Source organism: Enoplosus armatus, chromosome 12 (assembly GCF_043641665.1).
Source record: "Enoplosus armatus isolate fEnoArm2 chromosome 12, fEnoArm2.hap1, whole genome shotgun sequence".
Classification (NCBI taxonomy): domain Eukaryota; kingdom Metazoa; phylum Chordata; class Actinopteri; order Centrarchiformes; family Enoplosidae; genus Enoplosus; species Enoplosus armatus.
The window spans coordinates 15,753,393-15,779,753 of NC_092191.1; the positions used below are offsets into that span (position 1 = coordinate 15,753,393).

Here is a 26,361-nt window from a genome sequence, read left to right on the forward strand (position 1 = left end):
CTGTATTTTGCAGCAGAGTGGTGAACAGCAAACTGAAAAGCCTGACAACAAAAAAAAGTGCATGTAGGGGTTAATGGACTATGTCTGGAATGAAAGGGTTAGTTAAAGGGGAACTACACATGAACATCAGTTTACTTGAGATAACGACTAAAATAACCCTGGTGATGTCATACTGTTGTCATCTGTCACGTCTCCCAGTTATTCATTTTTGATCAAAGTGCAATGCGTATCCCGATAAGTGTATCCCTTTAAAAAGAGCAACCTCCTGCCGTCACCACTCCACCCGCTCCTCCTTTGTTTACTGTGAAACAGAGCATCCATCACAATTGGCTGAGTGTAAAGTCTGTACATAGCAGCCACCCTTGAAACTGTCCCATGGCAAGCAGTAAGGTGTCAGCTCACATATTGTACTGAGTGCCACATTTACAACTGAACATCAGTACTGGAGCAAAGAACTACCTGACTGCCATCTAGTGGCTTTAATTCAAATTTCAACTTTCAAGAATCAGAATCAGAATCAGAAACTGTTTATTGCCAAGTAACATACATTACAAGGAATTTGCTGTGGTCTGAAGGTGCTATTGTTTTGATAACAAATAAGTAGAATATAAAAGCTAAAATAAGAATAAGAATAAGAATAAAAATAAAAATAAGATAAGATAAATAACAACAGTGCAGTGACCAGAATAAAGTAAAGTGTCCAGTAGGGGGTGGGTGCGTTAATGTAACGCAGGGGGGACAGGGGTGATGTACATTAATATAATGTATAAGTAGTGTTTGTGTTCGGGGGGTCAATGTAATGTAGGCTGTAGGCAAAGACTGTAGGCATGCAGGTTTGTGACAATAGATGGACAAAGCAGCTCTTAATTTGTAGATGCCTACTAGAGACCAACATCCTCCCCATTTCCCTGCATGTAAAACTTCAGTCAACTGAGTGAACGCAGCTCAATGAGAAACTGCCCCTGCTCTAACAGAAGGCAAATTATCAGTGTCAATGTCAATTTGAAGGAAAGACTTAAAAATAAATACATAAAAATAAAAATCATGATTCCAATCACACCAATATTCAATTTGTTAGGTCTTTAATTACCGCTACAAGAATTGACAATACAAATAACAGGAGGTACACAAAAGTTCAACAGTAAATTGAAATTATTGAAACAAACATGGCTCTCAGTTATGTTGGTGACTGTAAATTCCACACCACTGATGGACAGGGAGGGTTTGACAGGGGTATGCTAACATCAGAAAACACAACAGTGTCAAAGAAAATGGCTTGAGAATAGCTCGAGATGGCTTGAGAGGTCCTAAAGGTTGAAATGGAATAAAACTTAATAAATACACAGTATAAAACTCAGTTCTACTCTCAAAATGTTCATGTAATGTAAAGAGAAAAAACCCGAGCACACACCCTCTCCACATTTACATGTGGCCAAATAAAACCAAACAAACTTCAAGAATCCATGTGATCCATTAAAAATCAATATCAGCCTTTACTTAACACATAAAGAACCTGTTGGGATGCATGGCTGTCATTCATACAAAGATAAATGAAAAATGTTACAAAGGAATAACAAGACATATGTCATTTAAGAATAAAGTACAGGTTAACAAAGTCAAAACAAGCAAAAAAGGGGCCCAACACTCACATTGGCTTTTTACCATTAACAGGTGGCCTGCAGCCACCTAGTGGCTATAAGTGATGATAATGTCACATGATGTCAACCTTTAGCAGTACAGTCTGAAGTCACAGCTGGGAACATCTGTCTCCTGCTGCCACAGCTCCACTAACTGTAGCTTCAGATCAGAGTGAATGGTCTCCATTACAAACTAAGGGCAGCTAACTAAATCAAAGTGCCAGCTCAGCTCTACGGGTCACATTCCTCTGTCAGTGTGCTGCTGCTGGGTAGCGACGATAGAGGGACTGTGTACGGGGGAAGGAAGCAGACAACTGATAGTCCTGGTCACACATGTACAGTTCAGGTGGGAGAGAGTGAGAAGGTCATCAGTCACTGTCAAACTTAATAGAGTTGATTGTGGTGGAAATGGCTCCGCCGCGGTAGCTTCCCCTCTTCTTCTTCGTCTTTTCATGGCGGAATGACTTGCCTTTGGTGAACTTGAGTACATCGTTAGCTTTCTGGCCCCAGTCCCCTTTGGCTCCAAACTGGAGTAGCAAAAGACAAATGAACACGTTGTTTGATTTAACATTATTGGGTCACCTGAGCAATCTTAGTGTGCAGTGCTGCTGTAAGAATGATGTTACTGAACTCACCTTTGCATCAAAAGAGTTGTTTGTAAGACGGGGATCCACATCTACGTCTTCCTCTCTTATTCTACGGAACGGTATGTTGGAAGACTGAAAGACAAGTTATTTCCATCAAATTATAACTCTTCACTTTTACCCAGCAGCCATCGGTTTAATGTGTTTTGACTGAAGTTCCAGTCTCTAGCAGGTCTTACCTTCTTATTGGCTTTAGGAAATGTCTGAGGAGTGGTTGTTGCTTTCTTGTTTTTTGGTGTCGTGACTTCTGTTTCTTCCTCTTTGCTTTCTGATGATTCACCACCTCTTTTTCTCTTTCCATTGGTACCTGCATGAATCGGAGGACAAAGAGTTACTTTGCTCATATTAGAGCTGAACAATTGTGCACCAGTCAACACTAAAAGAGTTCCATAAACTTAAAATGCATGAACCCCAATAAAGGTGGGGTAAAAAGCAGTAAGCATAACCTTTCTAGTAATGGCTGTTTAAGTGTGCAGTTTACCCAATAACACATTTGATCTCCCTGTTAAATGGCCACATCGTGTTCAGCATTTATTTGAGACCTACCATTTGTTGTAGGGGTGTTGGGTGCTGTGGCTGCTTTGCGCGGTGCTTCCTCCTCATCTGATGAGCTGTCTGAGGAGCTGCTCTCTTTAGGTTTAGCTGCTGGTGTCGTCTTGGCTGTTGCCGTACTTTTACTGGCCTCTTCTTCCTCTTCAGAGCTGCTGTCACTGGAGGAGGACTCTGCTGGCTTTGCTGGGGCCTTGGCTGCGGCCTTGGGTGTTGCTGCTTTGGGTGTTGCTGCCTTGCCGTTGGTGACTGCAGGCTTAGCAGGGGTGGACTTTGTCTCCGTCTCAGATTCAGAGCTGTCCGAGGAGTCAGAGCTGCTCTCCTCAGCCTTCTTTGTTGGGGCTGCAGCTGCCTTCGTGGCTGCTGGCTTGGGTACTGGCGCTGCCTTCTTGGGCTCTTCCTCATCACTGGAGCTGTCATCACTGGAGTCTGCAGGAGCCTTGGTGACAGCAGGGGCAGGTTTCTTGGCCGCTACTGGAGCTTGTTTCTTGACTGCAGGTTTGGCTGCCTCACTCTCTGAGTCTGAGCTGTCACTGTCAGAGCTACTGTCTGCTGCTGCCCCAGGCTTTGCTGCAGGCTTTGCAGCTGGGGTAGCTGGTTTAGCTGCTGCAGGCTTGGCTTTCACTGGTTCTTCATCCTCAGAGGAGGAGTCAGAGTCTGAGCTGCTCTCCTCTGCTGCAGCAGGCTTTGCTGCAGCAGGCTTTGCTGCAGGAGTAGCAGGCTTTGAGGCTGGCGTAGCTGGTTTAGCTGCTGCAGGCTTGGCTTTCACTGGTTCTTCATCCTCAGAGGAGGAGTCAGAGTCTGAGCTGCTCTCCTCTGCTGCAGCAGCAGGCTTTGCTGCAGGGGTAGATTTTTTGGTCGCTGTAGGTTTAGCCACTGCAGGTTTAGCCTTGACTGGTTCTTCATCCTCAGAGGATGAGTCTGACTCTGAGCTGCTCTCTGCTGCAGCCGCGGGCTTTGCTGCAGGGGTAGCAGGCTTTGAGGCTGGCGTAGCTGGTTTAGCTGCTGCAGGTTTAGCCTTAGCTGGTTCTTCCTCATCCTCAGAGGATGAGTCTGACTCTGAGCTGCTCTCTGCTGCAGCAGTGGGCTTTGCTGCAGGAGTAGCAGGCTTTGAAGCTGGGGTGGCTGGTTTAGCTGCTGGCTTGGCTTTCACTGGTTCTTCCTCAGAAGAGTCTGAATCAGAGCTGCTCTCTGCTACCTTGGCTGCAGGCTTAGACGCAGCAGAAGGTGTTGGTGGGGCTGCAGCTTTAGTGGCAGGTTTTACTGGAGCCTCATCGTCAGAGCTGCTATCTGAATCTGGGATGAACAAATATTTTGAAACATTTGTAGACAGCAGATAGACCCATTAATGTACAGTTGCCAGATTATTTGGTACACTTAACCAAAACTAATGCGGCCTGAAACTTGCTTCATACTTTCCGTGTTCGCATGGCGTAAATTTCGTCATCTACAAATGTCCGTAGGTTCCACGTGTAGCCCAAAATTACATTACTTGATAGGATGTATCAAAATTGTAACCCCATTTATATCGATGAGGGTAGGTTAAATAACAAAAACACCTCTCAGTTCAGGAAACACTGAACAGTATAACTTCATGAAGGAGGATTTGTTGCAGGACTGCATTAGTTTTCAAGGGAGTGTATGTAACAAGGCAGGGGTAACATTTAAGAACATAACTGACTAAATGTTGAATACTACCCGTGATCCCACCACAAACTGGTGGTATGTCACTCTTTTACAGAAATGTTGAGCCCACAAAATCTGTTGTGTCTTACCTGAGCTTGAGGACTCGTCTTTCTTAGCTGGGGTAGTCTTGGCAGGTGCAGGTTTAGCTGCAGGCTTCTTTGCACTCTCCTCCTCCTCTGAACTTGAATCTTCCTCTGAAGAGTCCTCTTTAGCAGTTATGACTTTAGCTGCAACAGGTTTAGCTGGAGCAGCCTTAGCAGGAGTCACCTTTGCTGCAGGTTTCTTCACCTCCTCTTCCTCCTCTGAACTTGATGAATCTGAGTCTTCTTTTTTAGCAGGGGCAGCCTTGGCTGGGGCTGCTTTCGCTGGGGTGACTTTGGCTGCGGGCTTCTTTGCCTCCTCTTCATCGGAGCTTGAATCTGGAAAGACATAGGCATGAAGAAAAATATTTGTCACACGCATCGGATCACGCATAATAAAATGACTGACTGGGATTCTGATAGTTACCTGAGCTCTCAGAGCTGGACTCCTGCTTCTTTGCAGCAGGTTTGGTCACACCAGGTTTGGCAGCAGTGGCCTTGACTGGTGCAGGTTTTGCTGTGAGGGTTACAATGCTGTTAGACATGCCATTAAAAACACTGACACTTTAAGTGAAGAAAGGTGGGCACCTCTTACCAGCTACTTTCTTCTCTTCTTCCTCGTCACTGCTGTCATCACTGCTGTCTGAGGAGTCGCTCTCCTTCGCCTTGCTGGCTGCTGGTGCAGCTGGAGCTTTCTGGACTGAAGCAGGAGGAGGGACTGCGCTGTACGCTCCTACCAAGACAAAGGAAACTGAGCCTTGGTACAATTATACAGTATTTTAAGCACTTATGACCAGGTGATAAACTCCTGACATCATCTCGTCTTCAGATAGACACATGGTGGACTGTCGGTCATGGATGGAAGAATGGAAATGGCCATGAGGAGGAGGTACTATGATGTCGGCGCACATGGACAACACCCATAAAGAAATAAGCATGGAAAACATTGAATTTAACTACTTTTCATGTAGCACTGTTTGACTTGGGCATGCTGTTAACAACATGCGAAAGCTGCGCTTGAATGTCACTGCTCTTCCCAGTACCACACATCTTTTGTAACTGGACATTGTCAGGCTGTAATTGTGTAGTGTGTGGACGCCACTGAGCATACAAAAGTTAAAAAAAGTATAAAAACACACCTGCTTTAGGTTTTTTGCTGGGCGGAGCCTCATCTTCAGATGAAGAGTCCTCACTGCTTGATTCAGCAGCAGCTGCAGGTGCAGCAGCCTTAACTGGGGTGGGTTTGACTGGAGCCTATGAGGACACGAGAAGTAAGCAGTTAGTCTGCTGTACACTTTACCTACTACAATCACTACTTGACTGTGCTTGCCCAACAATATTCTAACCTCTGGTTAATAAAGATCAACAAAAACATATAAGAATTAAGATATAGCCAGATTCCTTAGCATACCTTGGCTGGTTCTTCATCTTCAGAATCTGAGGAACTATCTTCACTGCTGCTCTCCTGCTTTTTCTGAGCTACACCTTTAGCAGGAACAGCTGCTTTGGGTGTTGTGACTGCACCAGCCTTGGGTTCTATTATTCAGAGGTAAATTAGACAAAATGCATTTTTATTATCATCTCAAATTTAGTTCACAATTAAAGACAATTGCATTACAGAGTATTAATGACTCCTGGCTATAAACTCACTTGGTGCAGGGGCTTTGGCGGGCTGCTCATCCTCAGAGTCAGATTCTTCACTGCTAGAGCTGCTGTCTTTCTTCCTCGAGCTGCCTGCAGCAGGAGCAGCAGGCGGCTTCAAGGGAGCCTACATGCAGAAATGTGTTTTTAATAATAGCATAAACCCACAAACATAGCCTTGCAGCAATTACTGGATCTGGGATGAATCTTTAATTTGAACATTTCCTCCTACCTTTGCAGGAGCCTTCTCCTCCTCTGAGTCACTAGAGTCTTCACTGCTGCTGGATGCAGCTTTAGCAGCTGCTGTTGCTGCTGCTTTAGCAGGCACCACCTTGGCTGCTAAAACAGAAATGTAATTCGATATTGCTGTAGAAGGTTTCAGAATGGCACATTACTGACAGAATTCAACCAGCCTTGTCAGTTCTGTGTCAAACATATTGATATTACCTGCAGGGGCTGCCTTAGTTGATTTTGCAACAGCTTCTTCGTCCTCGCTGCTCGACTCTTCGCTGCTGGAGCTCTCTGTACTGGTTTTTGCTTTCTTGGCGGATGGACCGTTTGTAGCTTCAGACTTGTTGGTAGACGCTTTTCGTTTCTTGGTTTCAGGAGACCTAGGGAGACCCATATTGATATTAAAAGGGGGGAATCTACACTGGAATAGACTTAATCTGCCATTAGTAAAATAAACAGCTTAGATTTTATTTTTTAAATATGACCAGTTCTCTCCTCAAGCCGAACAGAAGGGAGCAGCTGCAAAGAGAGCAAATAAGCCCTAGGATATTGGGAGAGCAGCAGTAGTGATTTACAAATTAATTTAAATGCATTTAAAATTGGATATGGGGATACTTTTTGTTTCACAACTGTAAGCCAGGTGAGCGAAGATCAATCACAAATTCAAGCGTTTGGGCATCAAACGTCACCTGATAATGCCACCAGTTCAAGCACTGCTCTCCTGCTGAGGAGGACAGTGCCTTTACTTGCAGACATTGGCTTAACAGTCCAAAACACAGTGTCAAGTCTGTTTTAGGTTAGATTGTTTTGTTTTGAGGTTTTGACAGTAACTTGGACAACGTATCTACATGTTAGCAGTGACATCATTTGATAGGGAAACGAAGCGACCCACAAAGCTGGCTTGACGATATTTTCATTGTATTGTTATTAGTAAAACCGAAATTAACGTTAGCATTAACAGAGCGAGTAAAAAGACAATAAGCAACTCACTTCACCCAGAAGTTGTAGATGTCGACGAGGCTTTCTTCATTTTGATCCTGTGGAGCCTGTAGAGAGACACGTGAAGCACTGACTTAGCCAAAAACTGTTTTAAAGTTTGTAGCTTTATCAGTTGCAATTACCTACAATGTAAATCACTGTATGATTCCCATTCACAATGTAACGTTGATGAGAAGGTTATTTAGTACAAGACAAACAAGAGGCAGCTGAAACACAACTTGTGCCCCTACACGTGCGGTCTCATAGGTACATAGCTATAACGTCAGGTTAACGTTGCTCCTCGTGCAGCCTTTCTGAACAACTTCGCGTCAAAGCACCTGGAGACAGACAGCACGTCCTACTGACTGTCAACCACACAAGGTGAGCCGCTTACCACTTTAGTCTGTTTCAGAAACTGCTGAGCCGCCTTGGTGAACTTGTTCTCCAACAGAAACGAATATACGCATTTGTAAAGATCGCTCGGCTTCGACTTTTCCGCCGCCATCTTCACCACGCTCCTTCTGGAAGAGAAGGAAGTGAACGGAACACTCACTTGTGAGCATGTGCGCAGACGCACAATGACGACGTCATACTCGTCATGCTGCTTCGGACGCGTCATATGCTTGCTCCAGACACTTTGTGAACAGAATTAATTCATTAACAATAACATCATTCTTTATACATATATAAACGTTATAGCTCTGGATTTCGGTCCGGTGGCAGGAAACCGAATTAGCGTGACCTCACCAGCTATCTCATTTTCCTAACGTGATTTTACATAAAATACGGCTTAAAATGAGAAGCTACTCGTTTATTAAATCAGTATAGTATTGTAGTAAATAAATTATACGTCTTTACTGGTTTAGCAACACATTTTATACACCGTTCCTCTTATTTTTAATATCTAATTAACCGTGTCATGGTCAATATAGGCGCATGCTTTATACGTCATCACCAAAGACCTTTCCTGTCCCTCGTGTCATAACATGGTCGTCTTTGAACTGAGCAATCTGGCAATGACACCAACCCAGTGCCAGCTGAATTAAACGTGTGAATCGAGGATTTTTTAGCCGACGCCATGCCTCGCTACGAGCTGGCCCTGATCCTGAAGGCGATGCAGCGGCCGGAGACAGCGGCTGCTCTCCGGCGGACAGTAGAGACTTTAATGGAGCGGGGCGCGGTGGTGAGGGACCTGGAGAACCTAGGAGAGAGGCTGCTGCCCTACAAGATATCCAAGCACAATCAGAGGCACATCCGAGGGTCTTACTTTGTGGTCGATTTCTACGCAGCCCCCAGCATCCTCACAGGCTTACTGGATCACCTGCACCGTGATGTGGACGTGGTGAGGCCCACTGTGCTGAAGAAGGACGCCGAAGTTTCCAGCAGCAACTGCTGTGGCCCCAAAACGTGATTGAATGTAAGGAATGGTGGATGTGGACAAAGACAGGTGCATCAGTACTAACCATGCATCTGTTTAAATACCTGTTAAATACCGCAGGAGTGATGTTTTCATCCACACCTGCGTGCACCAGTAGCCAAAAAGTTGTGGTTCTTGTGTGTGCATATGTAACTGTTCATGCTCGGAATTACGGCTGCATCTAAAGAATATTTTCATAATTTATGAATCTTCTGAATCAATCAGTTAATAATTTCTTCAGTAAAAAGTAAAATACATTGATAAATGCCTAGCACAGGTTAAGATAGAGCTGAGTGTATGATTCCTAAAGTCAAAAAGCTACAGTATTAAATCTAGGATATTAACCAAAAAGATCAAACAACTCATTGCATTTGAGAAGTGGTGACATCAAAGGTTTTTCTGTTTGCATAAATTAATCGATCATTATGCATGATTTTAGGCAGCAGGACTGTCCCTCAAATAAGAAGGTATCCAAAGGATTTTGATCGACTAATAGATTAGTAGATTAAATCTAAAAATCTGTGAAATTGTTTCATTTCCAAGTAATGACATCAATGAAGCTGTTGGTCAAAATGCTGAAAAAAACAGGCCTGGCGATTGAGAGACAGACAGAGCAAAAACACAAGTCAGGCCAAAGGCACATACCACCACAGGATCACAGGGGTGAACTCACTATGGATGTATATCAGGGGCCAAACAAATGGAAATCCAAGAGCTGACATGCCAAAGATGTTTGGACACACTATTACATCTGTACCGACCAATGCTAGGGATATTTTTTTCTTCTTCAATGACATGTCTCATCATGTGGCAAATGTCGTGTCAATATGTTGGCATGGCAGACATAATTGGCTTATTTGGTTTATCACAGATATATCAGTATAACGGTATAGGCTAATTAACCAGAAGTTGCAGTACAGAAATACCAAAAATATGTTAATTTAGAAACTATGTTGCTATTACATAGTTTGTCCACTAGAAAGCACTGCTGTTTTTTTTTTTTCAGCAGTAAAATGTCAGGCTCGGTACATATATTTGTCACAATTCAAGAAAACAAGAAACAACTATCGTGGATCTCTATAAAAACTTAATGGCTTGTGTTTATGATTTAAAAAAAAAAAAAAAAAAAAAAAACCAGCTACATCAACAGATACATCATTATTGGATCTCGAAACTCAAGTATCAGCTAGGCTCTAAAATGTGAGTGCAACCTTTCAAGTACTTCTTTAAACATGTTTGTGCAATCAATGTCCTTTTACCTACTGTTTTATGGAGCTCATGCTGTGCTGACTGTGCTTTAACTTAACCCTATGTAATGGCTGTTCCCTTTTTGTTTTACAGGGTTCACAGCTCATATCCAGAAGATGTACAGTGTGATGCTTCCCTCTTTGACCTTTTCCATTGCTGTTGTCCTACATTCAGATGTTATGTCATAATAAACTTTTTTCTATCTTAGTTGCAAGTTTTCCTTGACTTCTTGCTAAAATATTTTACATATTGCGCTCCACATATTTGGTAAAGTGATGGCAATTTCAGTTCTTATTTTCATTCCAGACCTAGATGTGGTTCATGCAGTTCTGAAACTTTTAAGTGGTTGAGTAGCCATCTGGACTTGATCACTGTCCTCTGAGAAAACACTGTAAGTAATAAATAACTATGGGCTTGTTAATTTAGTTGGCTGGAATGACATTTATGTTGTGTAAGTCCACCTTTGCTTGGCTATGCTTAATCCAAACACACTAATCACACTATACATTTACGGACTAGGGACAATGTAAACTGTTTTAATTCACTGGGTAGAAATTAGCATTGAATCTTGTTGTCTTAAAAATGGCTTTATAGTTAGATACTGAGAAAAATAAATTACAAGTGGCAAGCCACATAGGCACGACTGGAACTACTGCTGTGTAAAGTAAAAATCCCTAAATTTAGTGTTGAAACCTAAAGCTGTGGAATAATTAACCCACGTTTCCCCCAAACGTCCCCAGCCACTGCACAACAATTAAAAATCTCACTTGCCTGGTAATTAGATATCGGCGTGTTTGAATTAAAATGTCTTTCGATTTGGAATACTCTTGACCCTAGTTACTAAATGACCACATCGGACACACCATGACCGAGGCAGAGTCACATGTCATGTTGAGTAGTCAGCTGACAGTGAGACATCATAAAGGCATCAACAAGCCTCACCGCCTGCATTGCAGTAGTCACCATTCTTCAGTCTACTTCAGCCACTCCGACAAACAAACACAGACGAGCCGGGAAACAGCGAAGTCATGTTGCTCCTAACTCTGCTTTTCGTGTCTTCAGGTAATGTCAACCACAAAGGAAAATAATAATAATTTTTTTACATAGACGGCGATACGATTCAGACAGTTGTCAATCTACAAAGGCTCTGGTTGTGTAACTACGTGTTTTTCAACATGAAAACGCGGAAGCGTTTCAAGTAACTTATGCTAGCGTTAGCTTTGGTAAACATTAACACATCGGATGAGGTTGTCTTTAACAGAAAACGATGGCGTATACAAGATACTCTTTTTATGAACAGAAATTGGGTGCTTGACCTCATCATGTTAATCTGCTACAAATGTGCAAAATCCGTAATGAGGTTGTGTTACGTGAATCTTGACCGTTTGCCTTTCAGGTTTAAAGACGTTATTGTTGCCACGGCCAACATTAGCCTGCCAGCTAACGCTAGTCGGCTAACTTTTTAGCTAAATATTACCACAACGTTAGCCTACACTTGGAATGTTGAATAGCCTTAAGTCAGCGTTATTCTTGTACAAATGTAGGAACATCACTAGAACACCTTTTTTGAGATAATTTGGTGTCTTTATGTCGGTATAGGTTCATGTTTTCTCATCAAAACAGATTTCCCAGTCAGGGCTGGTCCGCCCTAACGTTACCTGCTTTGACCAGCTAATGTACTGTATGTGGTGCCTTGTTAATCCCCGGTTTAGTTTTACGAAGAAGGTTAGATAGGATCCTCTAAACCAGCAACTTTCATTTCAGCTTTTTAGTTCGATGTCAGTTGTTTTCGGGTTTGGTTCCTCTCGGTTGTTTTGTAATGATACCTGTATTTCTATATTTGTTTCCCACTAATAGCCCAACGTTAGCTATCTTATCATTATGTTCAGACAAAACTGGGTCAGTGAAATCAACAGAAGTTATTGTTGCAATGAAGCTATGCATAACTTAGAGACTACTAACGCTAGGCTATTTATACAGTATCATGTTCTTAGCATTTCCTTGTGACATTTGATTTTTTTTTTTTTTACTTATCAGAACACAGATGTTTGGCAATATTTGTTTCTACAATTCATGGTATTTGTCCTGTGTGTATTTAGTGCTTATCTTCAGGCTGACATCTGGTTAAAGAATACATTTTTATGTAATGTCGTTTTAGCACTTTTAACATTCTTGCATGTGCTTGCTGGAGACATTCCTAAATGGTGCATGTTTTAAGCTTAGGGCTCAATCACATTGTTCACCAAGTGTTATGTATCTTTGGTCATTGGGTTAAACTGATGTGTAGCCTGCTACACTGAAACTGTTTCATAGGGCACTTACTGTTGATGAACAATGTAATCTGAATCCTATTTAAAGCCTTTTTGTGCTTCACTGGGTCATGTGATGTTGATTCACTCACATTATGATGAGTTTTTGCTTTCAGAATTACGGTCACAGAAAGTGAGTCAAATATCACCAACCTCTTTTTGCTGACTTCTCATAAAACTTGTGCGGATGGCTTGTTTTGCTGCTGTGGTTGACTTCATATAAAGCCAAGAGAAATGTATACAACATGTGTTTTCTGCTGCTGTGTATTTCCTCTGTAGCTGCAAACAGTTTACTGCAGTGCTAAAGTCTTGTCCTCATTGGTACAGTCTGTCTGCTTGAGAACAGCTTGTTATTTTGTCTGACTGCTCATGTGACTCAAGTGGAGGGTGGGGGTGCCCTGCTTGGACTGTAGCTCTATTGGCAGAAGGTGAGCAGGAGGGGTTTAGTAAGTTAAGTTTGCTTTTATTTCCTGTTAAAGGCATAATCTTAACAGCATGTTAGTCACAATTCCAAATGTAGTTTTTCTGACTTAAGAGCGACGTGGAGATCATCTGTATCTATTTTTTTATTCTCAAACAGGCTTTATGCGAGTGAAAACAGGAAACAGTGCTGCAAACTACTGGGTGGTTTCCCACATCACTTTTTCCAGTTCAGTAAAATGGGGAACTGTGAACAACAACCACTTTTTTGTATTGACCCAAATGAAAATATTTGTATTATGCATAACCACTAATACCCACATCTGCAACTGTGATGCATATGTAAATAATACATTCCCCATGGTGTTTCCTCATGGTCTGTTGCTCTCTGACTGGTACTGACTGGCTAGTTGGTGGTGGGAAATCATGCCAGATTTAGAGGCATATGCTAATGCGACTTAGCAATTTGAGCTAATAGGATTTAGTGTGTTTTTCCTTAATAGCTGTTATAAAACAGTTAGCGTATTCACCCACATTGTCCAGTGTTTAAACTAGTTCAAACTTCACAAAGTAAGCCCATTGATTTTTCTTGGCTCCCTCAACGACAGGATTCATTGCATTTGGTTTGTTTAGAGAGGTTGGAGTATGAGCAAACTGAAGACAGATTGAATCATCTTCTACAAGTGCACTTCTTTGTTGAAACGTCAAAAGGAACTGCGACCTAGCTGCCATTAGGAAAGAAATCCTATTTGACCCCAGCTATGCTGAGTCAGTTGCAATACATTTGAGATCTTCAATGTCAAATTTAAGTAGTTAAAGTTTATCAGACTTGGTAATAAGTTCAGCTTAAATAAAAATGCAACACTGCTTGTTGTCAGCAGTAAGACATCTTAAAACTGAGCTGACGATGTACAGGTTTTTGTCTTTAAGTTTTTACAATTAGACCTGCTGAGAAGTGTCATAGTTGATAGTACATTTATTTGATTAACTTCCTCGTTTTTTTAATGTTTTGAGGAAGTATGTCAGCCTTGAAGTTTCCCATCTGATCATCACTGGCAACATTGATCAAAAAGTTGGGGTAAAACCACAGTGTCTATTCGTGGTTAAGTAGACCTACCAGAAAATTCATTTCGAGAAAATGTTACTTGCTCTGTGCATGTATATCCTCTACAATCTAGATGACTTGTTAAAATGTCTTGTTTGTTAAAAACTATTCTAGATAGGTGGAGAGCAGGTAAAACCTCAAACCAATTGGTGCAGTGCGTCCTAAAGGAAGAAACTGAACCTTTAATTGGTAGAATTAAAGACTTTCCTCCGTATTTTCCTCTTTAAGCATTAGTAATGTATCCAGGAATATTGTTTTGTCATGCATTTGCTTTCTAATCTATGTATTAAATGTCTCTAAAAGGTATAAAATTTGACTCATCTACTTTGCAGCTGTTGCAACCCCTCTGCTTGGCACCGAGCAGTGTGCTCGTGGCCCCCCCTACTGGTGCCAGAATGTAAAGACGGCATCTCTGTGTGGAGCTGTGACCCACTGCCAGCAGAACGTGTGGAATAAGCCCCAGATGGTGAGACGCCTCAACGTTTCATGCATTTATTTGTGTTCTAGATTTTCTTTACACTTTTTGAAATATGTGGGAAATACATTTTTATTTACACACCCAATTATCTGGTTTCAGAAATCAGTGCCATGTGACTTGTGCAAAGAGGTGTTGATGGTGGTGGAGCAGATACTGAAGGACAATGCCACTGAGGTAAGATTAAAAAAAAAGTGTGTTGAGATGATAAATGAGTTCCCTACAACTATACCAACACTTTCAACACTCTGATATCCTTTTTTTCTGTGATTGCAGTCTGAGGTCCTCGAGTACCTGGAGAAGACCTGCCAGCTCATCCCTGATCAAAAATTGACTGCAGAGTGCAAGGAGATGGTGGATAGCTACTACCCCATCCTCATAGGTATCATTACTGGAGAACTGGTGAGCACTGTCAACCTGTTTGTCCAAGTCTTAGCCTAGATTAAATATATGTCAAAGACCGGTGGTGGAAGGTCCAGGGTTGTGACCATTAACCAATTTAACAGTTTAAGTATACCACAAGTAAATATTTTAATGGTGCCATTACACAGTTTGCATTTAGAATCATATTCAAATCTTTCAAATAAGTTAGAAGCAAGTTTTGCCAAAGATCTTGTTAAAGCTTATTAGAGGTTGGTTTGTCAGTTTATCATTCGGCTTCATCTAAGGCTCTTAGTAAATGGTCCATCTGCCCCTCGTTGTGCAAAAAAGGGAAAACAAGTGGCTGTGAGGAAAGTGCAGCGAGCTGAATAAGGGCTATTGATGGGGAAGTGAGTCCACGTCTAAATGGGAACAGAGTAGTCATTGTGAAATGCCAAACCTCATGACCAGGGGCGTTTGGTGTAGTGTCTTTGTTTCAACTCTCACCTGCTACAGCAAGTTTGGGAACAACCGAGACAGTTCTTACAGATCCTGTAAAGTTTTCATCTTGTTCAAGTTGAATTTCTTTTAAATCCATTTGACTGTGTGTGATCCAGGCTTTAAAGCAAGGGGGGTATATATGTTATTTACTTCTGCCTTCAGCTAACATGTATACCTTTCTAAATAAAGCACTTAACTATAAAATGTACCAGTTATTGAAGTAAGTTAAAGTTGTGTGTTTTTTAGGAGGATCCTGGTGTCGTGTGTGCAGCCATCGGGCTGTGTCAGTCTCAGCAGGCAGCCCTGGCTAAGGCTCAGGCCCCGGAGCAGCTCATGTCCAATGAAATCCCTCAGGTTGACCTTTCCCAGCGAGTGGCTCCCTTCCTCCTCAATGTGCCTGAGCTCCTCTATCCTCAGGAGAGCTCCAAGCAGGAGGCTCCCAAACAAGAGGCTCCAAAGCAGGTACATTGTTGAACTCCACTCTGCACGAACAGCAATGTGTTCTCCAGCTGTTGTTAATGAATGATTTCCTCGTTCTTTCCTGTAGCAGAATGATGATGTGTGCCAGGACTGCATCAAGTTCCTGACTGACGCTCAAACGGAAGCCAAGGAGAACTCCTCATTTGTCGACTCTCTCATTGAGAATATTGAGAACCAGTGTGACCTGCTGGGGCCAAGCCTCTCTGAAATGGTGAGAACCCCACATGAGTGGAAGAGTTTTGATTAAATACCATATATTGTATATGTATATTTACTGTGTTTTTCCTCAATGCAGTGCAAGGAGTATGTCAGCCAGTATGGCGTCATTGTTGTTCAGCAGCTCATGTCCATGGTGAGTGATCGAACCTTCACACTTCATGTACCTCACTGAATTAATGAGTGCAGGAAAACCTTTTTGTTTGCATATTTAAGCCACATTATAACATCAATGGTTCATTATATTCTAATATTCAATGATAAGCTTAATGAACTGGTCATCAAAACTGATGCGTCTGTGATAATTTGTATGTTTTAGTGGTTGCTAAGTCCATATCCAGTCTGGCCTGCTGACTTCAATTTATTCACATCTTTAAATCGCTTTCTGTCTTGTCTAAATTTTTATTTTTCTTAATTTCTGTTGTCTTTTTTTCGCCTGTGTTCCTCTTTTCTCCCCTCCATTCATGTTGTCTTGCTCTGTTTCCTCCTGCTCTGGGTTTTGTGTGCTGCTCCCCAGGAACAGGTAGGTCACTCTGTGTTCAGCCTGTAGCCTCTTAACTTCCTTTAGCTCCTGCTTCTTGTGCTGTCCTCTACTCACCTGACACTGTAGAGATTTGTGTAAATGATCATCTAATTATGAGTGAGACTACTTTACTTAACCTGAACACTTTTGCTTGTTTGGCTAATGACTTGACACTTTATTTCACATAGTTTTCTTGACATCAAATGAGCACACAGTGCTGTAGTATTTATGCTTGGGTCTTGTGACTTAGTTTGGCTGTTGTTTTTTTTTAACGCTGTGTCTGATTTTGTTGGATGCCTCAGTCAGACCTGTAGAAGTAAACTTTTTTTCAGGATGGGTGTATGTTGCTGTGTGTCTGGTACTCGAGGAAGCATTTTCTTTATTTTTGTATCATAGAAAGGTGTGCGTATTGCATGGGTGGGGTGGAATGGTATGCAGATTGCAAACACATGGTTTATGCTAACAGTATGCAATGTGGCATGTTTTGTAGACCTTTTGGCTGTGTATCCTAAAATAATTGTCCGTTTCTACCCTCAGCAACCCAAGGATATCTGTGTCCACGCTGGCTTTTGTACTGCTATGAAGAGGTCTGTTCCCATGCTGACGCTGCAGGCTGCCAAGACTCTAGCTGCCGCCAAGACTGTGCCTGCTGCCAAGTCGATATCTGTTCTCAAGCTTTTCCCTGCCACCAAGGTGGAGTCTGCCACTGACAAGTCTGCTAAGGTAAGTCATGGTGGGCACCTGACTACAGACTTTCATCAGTACTTCATATTGATGCAAGATAAAAATCAGTGTTATAGCACAGTATTGTACATGTGAGACCTTGCTTCTTTGTGTTCCAGCCCATGGTGCATGTCCGTGATTCCCCAACATGTGCGATCTGTGAGTTTGTGATGAAACAGTTGGAGACCATGTTGGAGGATCAGAAAACAGAGGTGGGATGTGTACTACTAGATGCATCCAACTCTTAAGAAACTGCCACCAACGTACTGTTGGTGCGGTTAGTTTGACTCGGCTGTGGTGTCAAGCTGATCCATCTGTGTTTGTCTCAGGAGGAGGTGATTCAAGCTGTGGAGAAGGTGTGCACATTACTGCCCTCCACTCTGAGTGCCCAGTGCAAAGACCTGGTTGAGACCTACGGCAATGCCATCATTGAGCTGCTGGTGCAGCAGGCTGACCCCAAGACAGTCTGCACAGTGTTGGCACTCTGCAATGATGCCAGCCGTGCATATGTCCGTAAGTTCTCACTCTTCAAAGTCTTCAAAATACTGACTGCAATTTATTTCATACCGGTACAAGAACAAGATTAGACTGTAAAATTATGTAGCTGTAGAGATGTTGGGTTCACACTGTGCAGAAAGATTTTTTTGTCTTTTTTTTCATTTTGTCAGGTGCTGTAAAAGGTCAGCAGTTTTATTTTCAGTGTTTAGTTGGCCTCATACAAAGCAGGCCTTGTGGTGTGTGTGTGATCAAGACTAAAAATGTTTTAAATTCTAAAAATCTGAAAAATGCTCCGTTAGTTGTGAGGTCTTATTGTATCGTCTGTCTTTTTCATTTGCCTCTGTGAAGCCAAAGGTGTATCTCCACATATGGATAATAAGTGATTTCCGTTCTAATTCTTTTCAGCTGCACTCGACCAGACTCGCTTCAAGGCTGGTGGCTACTGCGATGTGTGCAAGATGGCCGTTGGGTACATCGATGGCATTCTGGAGAAGAATGCGACAGAGGCACAGATTGAGGAGGCTGTGAAGAAAGTGTGCAGCTTCCTGCCTGACTCTTTACAGACCGAGGTGAGTAGTTGCATCTTCTTACCTGGTTTAACTTTTTACCTATCCTCATGTGATGGCCGTGCATTAACCCCTGTGTTTGTGTCAACAGTGTGACCAGCTGATTGAACAGTACGAGCCAATGCTTGTCCAGCTGCTGCTCCAGATGCTCGACCCAGACTTTGTGTGCATGGTAAACTAGATTAATTCCACAACCAAATAACAAGACGAGTAATGTGAACACAAGTAATTCCTGATGTTACGGTTAATGTCAATTCAATTGAAACATTTTTGTTTTCATGAATTGTTGGTAATGAACAGTAAATGAGATATTTGGCTTGCACTACAGGCCTGCTGCCCAGTTTAGTAGCTGAGCTGTGCTTGTGTTTGTATGTGTAACAGAAAGTTGGAGCCTGCCCTGAAGCTGTGCGCAGGCTGCTGGGAACAGAGCAGTGCAGCTGGGGACCTGCATTCTGGTGCAAGAACATGGAGACAGCAACTCGGTGCAATGTGAGTTAAGTCATATTTTGACCCAAACATGTGTCCCTGTAGTGTAATTCCTGAACCTGTTTTGGGGATATGAACTATCTTTTAAGGCTATGACTCTGCAGTGACAAATGATGCCCAGTCAATGATGCCCTTTTTTTAAACTGTGCAGCGTATCACGACTTATTCTTTAAAACTGATTGCGTAAACTTTTTTCATACAAGTTTGCTTTAAGAGACCTGACTAACCTCTTGTTTCTCTTCTAGGCTGTGGCTCACTGCAAACGCCATGTGTGGGTATAGAGGAAGACCAGCACAAACTCACCTGTAGGGAATTCAAAGAAAAAAATACTGTAGTGCTGCTTCCCACTTTTAATTTTTGTCCTGTTTTCATTTTTTAATGGACTTAAATTCCTGCAAATTTATGTTTAAATTAACTTTGATATTTTGAAAAATGTCATGGTGGAAAGGGACTGGACACTTTTTTTTCTGGGGTGGTTGGGAAGGAGTGATAACGTGTATAGTGGCCTGCAGCTTCATTGAGCAGAAGCAACAAAGCTTCACTGATTTGCATAATTTTGGTTGTACTTACCTATATTGCTTGCTGGGTGTGGTGTATGTTGGAACACAAATTCAAGTTTCACATGTTGTATAATGTTCATACAGCATCAGAGGGCTGCTGTTCTGATAGGTCAGAACCCCACCCCACCCCACCCCACCCAACCCAACCCCACCTATATGTGACTCCTTCTCCCTGGAGAACTGATTGCAAGCAGGAGAGATGGCTCAGCGTGTTTAAGGATCACTGGCAGTATGTCCGATTCTTAAAACAAAATTTCTAATGTAGACATAAAATGTTTGTTCTTGTTTTAAGGAGCTGATATGGAGGTAATTATTCTGACAGTGTACCTCCCACTCACCTCCCATTGTTTGCACTCTTCCTACTGTTTGTAAATCACTATTTCTAACGTACAGAAAGCATCTCAAATTCGATTGTCTGCTTAAAACCCCCAAACCAACTGTCGGTTGATCTGTACATTTTAACAATTAAAATGATCCCAATCCATACGTTTTCTTTGTTTTGTTTTTTTTGCTGTTAATTGAATTTATCTCTATTCTTATCATGAAAACCTCCTAGCTCCTTTTTATTAGTTGGCGGTCATTTCTGCAATTTTGTGCTCTGTGGCCAGTAATTTCATTTAAAGGACTCTCTTCTATACTATGTTTAACTTTTGATGTGCAATACTTAAGTGACAACTGTGTGTTTAGCCTATAATCTGCACATGTTCCTGCTGACCCTTTTCCAAATGACAACCTACGATAACTAGGTTATTTAAAAAAGAATTTAAACAAATATTTACAAGGTTTCAGTGGCTAATTTCACCTAATGGACTGCAGCTCAAGTGCACATTTGAAAATGATGACAAATCTGAGAGTTACTGGAAAACTTCAGTTTATAAAGTCTGATCAAGTTCAGTTACAAGACTTACAGACGACAGACACTAATCAACAACAATTAGCCATGTTTTTCCAGTTGTATTCTTCAATAAGATGTGCTTCTTTGCATATTTCATTAAACTTAAAAAAAAAAAAAAAAAAAAAAGAAACTCCCTCTGCATAACGACTTATTATATAGCACAAATGTCACCCCTTGAACCTACTAAAGTGTGAAATGTGTGCTTTGTAACATGAAATAAACACTTTATTTAATGAGGTGTCCCTTATGGACTTCATTGGTTGCTTGAAGATCTCCATTATGCAGAGACCAAGTCATAGAGGACACATCCCTAAGGCTCACATCATGAGCCACATCAGTGTAAACACAACACTTATTAATGCGAGGTATGAAGGAGTTAAGGCTTTTTGGTGAGGAGAGGAAACGAGAAGCTTATCAGCACTTTTCCCTGATGGCATACAGCTGGCTTTACTGGTGCACTTTGCATCACAGTGCTTTGAGGGTCTGGTATTCCTCAGCAGGGGGTGCATTGACTGTACTGTCCAGCTACTGTCTGCTGCATAGCTCGACTATACCACTGTAACTGACTAAGTTATTACTTAACAGCATGGTCAGATGCAGTGCACCAGAAGCACGGAAAAAGCAGACCCAACAGCCAGTCCCAGAGTGAGGAAGAAGGACATGACCACTCCCGTGGCCTCTGCCAGCTCCCGAGGTACCACCTTAGGGCCATATATCATTGGCAGAGTGCCTAGGTAGCCATTAGAGAGACCTAGCAGGCAGTTAAATACCACAGGGTACACGTCATGGTTAAAAAGCACAGTGTGGAGGTGGTCCCTCGGCTGGTAGTTACAGAACATGAGAAGTGGCACCATGACGGAGCGACACAGCACCAGTACAGGCAGGACTCGGCTAGTGGGACCTGGGACCTGCAGCCAGGCTGTGGCCTGCCTGCCACAAAAGTCTGCTACGTTGTACAGGAGGAAACTAGTGAGGGGCACAAAGAAAGTGGTTGTCCAGGGGCTGCCGCCGTCTTTGTGGACAGACTGGATCCCTGAGGATACTGCAGGAAACACCGTGATAGAAATGAAGAAGACATAGAAGACGCTCAGACCGAGCACCCACGTCTTCCTGAGGATAGGCTGCAGTGGTGGGATGGAGTCTCTGCTCCCTGTGCCTGCTGCAGCTCCCCCCTCACTCATCACCTCTGGACCGGTGCATGTTGCTGCCAGCATGTAGTGTCTGGATAGAAGAGAAGCAGAGCACAGCATGTTTTAGAATAACTAGTACATCGAAAATATCTTTAAAAACAGGGAGACTTTTATCTGAATTTTATCTGTCAAGTCTGAACTGAAGTAGACAAAGTAGCTTTGATGGCTGTTGGTGCGATTAATAAAAAGATCTTATTTTTGTAACATATCTCCACTTGACAAGGCATGATGTATTGAACCTGTCCCCTAAACAGTAGCTTTATCATTAGATTGTAATAACACTGTCTTCCAGACCTGGTCAACCTTTACAATTACTTTTTAATTGAATTAGTCCAACTGTGTTCATTGCAGCATTATATTAAGTAAATATAAAATAAAAGAATGTTTATTATTTTATGACTGTTTTATTATGTGCATTGCTATTGACATGAATCAAACAGTAGCTGCAAATTTAAAATGCACAAACAAAATAACTGGAACAGGTACATTTAGAATATGTATTACAAATGTTGTGAAATCATTTCACCCCACTATGTGTAGGATCTGAACATTTCTAACTTTGGCACCATCTGGTGGCAGTATGAAGAACGACACAGTGGCAGATAATGCACACTGCTAAACTCTCTGTAAACTATAGTATCCAGATTCAGATGAAAGTACATCTTACAGAACATGGGGTAGTGTTATCATCACCTACATTAGTAAATGAAAATACAGGTTTGACAGGTAGTGTATGCATCTGTATGGGAAGCAGAATCTCTTTGGCAGCTACTGACCTTGAATATGCCAGCTTGGGCAGCAGCAGATATGTGACGATGCAGAGCAAGATGAAGAAGTCAGCCGTCAGGAAATAGGCCAGTGCGCTGTCTGTCACATCCTTCGCCAATGCCAGGTCCGCTATTGATGCCACTGCACTCAGCGTGCCTCCCATGGCTTGGCCTGAGACAAAAAAGGACCTCAGCCTATATATTGTGCAGTCAGTTAAGCTGCCTAATGTCCCACCAACTGTAATTACCTAAATATATTAAATATAACTATAAATACATATTTTATGACTTTATTAGAGATGGTAGTGGAAAGCTGACAGGAAATGAGGGAGAAAGGGGAACGACACGCAACAAAGTCTCCCCAGATGTCACTTGACCTGGAATTATTATATGAAATATAACGTTGTAAACTCTGAGCCCATAACTTCATCTATTTTCTATACCTGCTTATTCCTGTTTTGCACTGGACAAGAGGCAGACAGACAGACGCCATCATTTCAATATTATGTCCCACACACCAGTACGGTGATGGCAAGACATTAATAGTCACAATAACAAGTTATTTTGTCAATGAACCCTGCAGGTATTTGTACTGTGGTACTGTATAAATGCTAAAAAGATAATAGTGTAAACAAGAGGCATTCCTGACCTGAATGGGGACTGTACCTGAAATAAGGGCCTGAGAAATCCTCATGGGGAAATGCCCACTGATCCCGAACATGCTGCCAGAGAAGAGGTTGGAGGCGCCGCTGACGATAGCCACACTTGCCAGCGTGCCAGAGAAGAACTCCACCCTGCAGTCTGACACGTCCACCTTTACCAGCACCGTGGTCACCACAAACACCAACAGGATGACAATAAGAGACGACAGAATCCGCACGTTTGGAGACAACCTACCAACAGCAAACACACAAACACACACACCATATGTACTGGTTTATCAAAGATCAGTTAATCAACATAAATGCCGAAAATGAAGCAGATGTTTGGTGCTACAATTTGCATACAATACTGACGGTGTCCATAAAAATGTGAGATAGCATCCAAACAAATAATAAATATAAAATGTATTCTGCTGCAGAAATACTGTTCAAAATGACAAAACATCCTCTCTGCTCCATGTTATCTCAGACCAGCACAGACTGATCAAAGTCCAGTGAGAATGTAAGAGACTCACAGCGTTTAAGCATTGCAACACCAAACATCTAGAGACAAAACAACAAGTTCACAGAACATGTGAAACTGTACTAAAATCATGTATATCATGGTGAACACCATGAGAGACGAGTGTGCCGTGTGTGCATGTATGTGTGTGAGAGAGTGTGTGTGTGTGTAAGGGGAATTAACCTGTTAACTAGGACATAGTTGAGTATCAGACACAGCACAGAGGGCACCGTGGAGGCAATGGCCAGATAACTTTCAAAGTAGTCCTGTGAATAGTTGCAGAAAAGACAAAACATTTGAGTTAACTTGAATACAAGAACACACACTCGTGTTCAGTCATTTAGTGTCTCATACAAAATAAGAGGAAGTGAAAGGAGAGTGGAGAAATATACAACTTAAACAAATTCTTTCCTTCCTCATCTTTGCTGTGGTTTCTAATTTAAATCAGATCAAGCATTAATCTCAGAATAGCAGACCGTTTCATGGATTTATCAGCTGTTTGTCTCGTCTCTGTACCGTTCTTACAAACAGGCTTATTTTGATTAAATCCCTGCCGAAAGACATTATTTGGTGGTTGCTATCACTATCACAACAAACTGTATGCCACCATTAATTTTATCGTCTGCAGAGGGAAGTTTCCTTGGTGTGTGTACAGATAAAGGCAGAGCAGATGACCATAACTTAGATTCCAAAGAATTAATTATTATTATTATTATTAATTATACTTTTATTTTTTTCTGATGTTGTGAGGTTCTTTAAGTTGCGTCTGCCTCTGAGACAGCAGAGTAATAGTAATAGCTTCCACATAGTTTGGAAGCAGATCTACTTGGCCAGGCGGACTCCTCCCTTCTCTACTTTCATCTTAGTTACCCTTAACAAGCCTTTCAGCATTTCTAATTGTATAATTGTGTTGCGTGTGAAAGGACATTCAGTCCTCACATCTGTCACAGTTCCATGAAGAGCATGCAGAATGGCACAAATATGCATCTTCCTGTGTACACACTCACACAATCAACAAAACACGGCTGTATTTAGCATCCCTCTCACTCACACCGAGGTCTGAACGCTGCTCCTCATTGCCGCTGTGATGACTGTTGTTAGTCAGTTTGTAGAGCCAGTATTGTTTGGCTGTTATGAAGAAGTTCCAGGGCAGCAGGGAGCCAATGCCCATCAGGAAGAAGATTATGTACACCAGACAGTAAGAGTCCTCTGGACTGTAGCGCACGGCCAGAGGCACTGAGGAATGTTTGGGCAGGAGTGATGCAGAGGGACTCTGGTCGTCACTGTCCTCATCCTCGGATACTTGGTGGTTTCCAAGAGCAGTCGGAACATATGAGGAGTTGAGACTGGGCTGTACACGCTCTGAGCCGTCCATTTTCACATGCAGGATAGTCAGAAAGTAAAGATGAGAGAGAAAAGGGAAGGTTGAAGCAGTAAGAGTACAAGTTGAAGTGTTAAACAGAGAGCTGTGAAGAAGAAGAAGAAGAAGAAGAAGAAGAAGAAGAAGAAGAAGAAGAAACATGAGTTTAAAAAAATCACTGCGAAATAATAATGTTATTGCAATAAGTGGTGTTTCGATGATGCTTACGTTTACTTGTGCTTGTCCAGAAAGGAAAAGACAGACTGTGTTTGTTGTGAAGCCATAGTCCGGAGAGATCTCCGAGCTGTAGCTGATAGAGATCAATCCAATTGTCCGGCTCCTGTGATGCTGCTGTGCAAGGAGTCACATTTAACTCTGAGAATCATCATTCAATTCTCAGCATATTGACAGGTATTTTCCAAATAAATACCTTAATAGATACACATGTAAAAGATAATGTAAGACCCAAAAAGAAGCTGGAGAAGCTGTACTCTGTTCATGTTCAGCACAAAGCACTGAACATGACAAACCGATTCCTCAATAGGGATAGAAAGGTATACAGTTAAACAATGACTCATCATGATTCAGATGATGTGGAATGTGACATGGACACATTGTCCTTTTCTCGCTGTGCCACCACCGCAATAATAGTGGAGGCGCTGGTATCATTACTATTTGGCAGCAGTGTGTGGATGTGGACCCACTGCTCTCCCTCAGCAGGATTGTAAGTAAGTGGAATCACGGCTTTGGCAATTACCACACACAGTGGGATTCTTTTAAGTTAAATGCTCCATCAGATAAAAGCAACTCAGCATTTACCACACCTATTTTCTTGTGGCATGTGATCGTTTGACTCTTTATACTGAGTTTCGGGCAATCACTACAGTTTCATCTCACTTCTGCAAGTGTTCTGCAAACTACAACCTCACATGCCACTGACAGAAATAGTAAAACGGGCTTTCTCTAGCACCAGTTGCTTGCACAATATGAGGCTTTTACTTTAACAATTTAAGGAGGTTAAAGGAAGACTAGCATGACAGTACAAAGCTGACCTTGCATTCTAAAGCATCATGTGTGCCACTAATGAGGAACAAGTATTCACATGATGCTTACCCAAGAAAAAGCAATTACACGACTAATTATACAACTGCAGACTACACTGAGCAGTTTCAGGAGTAAGCATCAGGTCACTGCGGACAGCTGGTTTCACCAAAGGTTTTTCACCATTCATTGCAAAATGAGTCTGCTCATTCTGCCGTGCCCTTTGTTATTAGGGTCGTCAAGCAGACAGGTTTTATTTGTTTACTGTGAAGACCGCTGTAAACAGTCAAACACGTAAACTTTAACATTACACGCTAGCTAAGTGGGTATACCAGTCTATATAAAGCTCCACCAACGTAGCTAACTACTCGACCCGTGCCTTATGTTGGGCTCATTAAATAAAATAAGTGTAACAATTAATACAACATACCTCACTGTTGGAGACTCCCCGTCTGTCGCTTCTGTCTTCCCTAGAAGTGCTACATTGACACACAAATCCATTTCACGGCAAACTTCATTTCTGGTCAGCTGACAAACAACACTGTTCAGCCAGGGGTCCACGAGCCGCAACAACAGCATGATTTCCGGCACGGATCCTTCCAGAATAAAAG

At 42.1% G+C, this 26,361-nt stretch overlaps 4 protein-coding genes across 6 annotated transcripts; 2 read left to right on the forward strand and 2 right to left on the reverse strand.

Annotated features, from left to right (window-relative positions):
• Positions 1-1,065: 1,065 nt before the first annotated feature.
• nolc1 (nucleolar and coiled-body phosphoprotein 1) lies at positions 1,066-7,957 on the reverse strand. Its single transcript, XM_070916101.1, has 15 exons — positions 7,841-7,957; positions 7,459-7,514; positions 6,685-6,848; positions 6,470-6,573; positions 6,247-6,364; positions 6,008-6,132; positions 5,736-5,850; positions 5,192-5,329; positions 5,024-5,113; positions 4,606-4,935; positions 4,029-4,126; positions 2,828-3,917; positions 2,461-2,588; positions 2,273-2,356; positions 1,066-2,164 (listed from the first exon to the last, which is right to left on the reverse strand). The coding sequence occupies exons 1-15, from the start codon at positions 7,949-7,951 to the stop codon at positions 2,006-2,008; spliced, it is 2,910 nt and encodes a 969-aa protein (XP_070772202.1). The 5' UTR covers positions 7,952-7,957; the 3' UTR covers positions 1,066-2,005.
• A 463-nt stretch (positions 7,958-8,420) lies between these two features.
• mrps6 (mitochondrial ribosomal protein S6) lies at positions 8,421-10,325 on the forward strand. Its single transcript, XM_070916437.1, has 2 exons — positions 8,421-8,863; positions 10,205-10,325. Exon 1 carries the CDS (start codon positions 8,525-8,527, stop codon positions 8,855-8,857), a length of 333 nt encoding a protein of 110 aa, XP_070772538.1. The 5' UTR covers positions 8,421-8,524; the 3' UTR covers positions 8,858-8,863; positions 10,205-10,325.
• Positions 10,326-11,073: 748 nt separating this feature from the next.
• psap (prosaposin) lies at positions 11,074-19,817 on the forward strand. 3 transcript variants are annotated; one of them, XM_070916020.1, is made up of 15 exons: positions 11,074-11,173; positions 14,278-14,411; positions 14,523-14,597; positions 14,697-14,822; positions 15,528-15,743; positions 15,832-15,972; positions 16,057-16,113; positions 16,495-16,500; positions 17,038-17,223; positions 17,343-17,435; positions 17,553-17,736; positions 18,127-18,290; positions 18,379-18,459; positions 18,669-18,776; positions 19,019-19,817. In XM_070916020.1, the coding sequence occupies exons 1-15, from the start codon at positions 11,140-11,142 to the stop codon at positions 19,052-19,054; spliced, it is 1,641 nt and encodes a 546-aa protein (XP_070772121.1). In that variant the 5' UTR covers positions 11,074-11,139; the 3' UTR covers positions 19,055-19,817. The 3 variants fall into 3 exon arrangements, with proteins under 3 accessions (XP_070772121.1, XP_070772119.1, XP_070772120.1); XM_070916018.1 differs by lacking the exon at positions 16,495-16,500 and having other exon boundaries at positions 15,829-15,972; XM_070916019.1 differs by lacking the exon at positions 16,495-16,500.
• A 406-nt stretch (positions 19,818-20,223) lies between these two features.
• slc29a3 (solute carrier family 29 member 3) lies at positions 20,224-24,739 on the reverse strand. The gene is made up of 5 exons (XM_070916122.1): positions 24,401-24,739; positions 23,533-23,615; positions 22,852-23,078; positions 22,195-22,357; positions 20,224-21,449 (listed from the first exon to the last, which is right to left on the reverse strand). Exons 1-5 carry the CDS (start codon positions 24,722-24,724, stop codon positions 20,819-20,821), a joined length of 1,428 nt encoding a protein of 475 aa, XP_070772223.1. The 5' UTR covers positions 24,725-24,739; the 3' UTR covers positions 20,224-20,818.
• Positions 24,740-26,361: the final 1,622 nt, after the last annotated feature.

What these genes read in the sequence shown, in the direction of transcription:
- nolc1 (XM_070916101.1), bottom strand. Translation starts at nt 7,951, where the DNA reads ATGGCGGCGGAAAAGTCGAAGCCGAGCGATCTTTACAAATGCGTATAT. An exon ending in CGCCAAAGCCCCTGCACCAA is followed by an intron (nt 6,133 to 6,246) that starts GTGAGTTTATAG and finishes TCTGAATAATAG; the next exon opens with AACCCAAGGCTGGTGCAGTC. An exon ending in AGACGAGTCCTCAAGCTCAG is followed by an intron (nt 4,127 to 4,605) that starts GTAAGACACAAC and finishes TGTTCATCCCAG; the next exon opens with ATTCAGATAGCAGCTCTGAC.
- psap (XM_070916020.1), top strand. Translation starts at nt 11,140, where the DNA reads ATGTTGCTCCTAACTCTGCTTTTCGTGTCTTCAG. An exon ending in AACAAGAGGCTCCAAAGCAG is followed by an intron (nt 15,744 to 15,831) that starts GTACATTGTTGA and finishes TTCCTGTAGCAG; the next exon opens with AATGATGATGTGTGCCAGGA. An exon ending in TGGAGGATCAGAAAACAGAG is followed by an intron (nt 17,436 to 17,552) that starts GTGGGATGTGTA and finishes TGTTTGTCTCAG; the next exon opens with GAGGAGGTGATTCAAGCTGT.
- mrps6 (XM_070916437.1), top strand. Translation starts at nt 8,525, where the DNA reads ATGCCTCGCTACGAGCTGGCCCTGATCCTGAAGGCGATGCAGCGGCCG.
- slc29a3 (XM_070916122.1), bottom strand. Translation starts at nt 24,724, where the DNA reads ATGGACGGCTCAGAGCGTGTACAGCCCAGTCTCAACTCCTCATATGTT. An exon ending in TTCTCAGGCCCTTATTTCAG is followed by an intron (nt 22,358 to 22,851) that starts GTACAGTCCCCA and finishes TTTTTGTCTCAG; the next exon opens with GCCAAGCCATGGGAGGCACG. An exon ending in CCCAAGCTGGCATATTCAAG is followed by an intron (nt 21,450 to 22,194) that starts GTCAGTAGCTGC and finishes TCTTCTATCCAG; the next exon opens with ACACTACATGCTGGCAGCAA.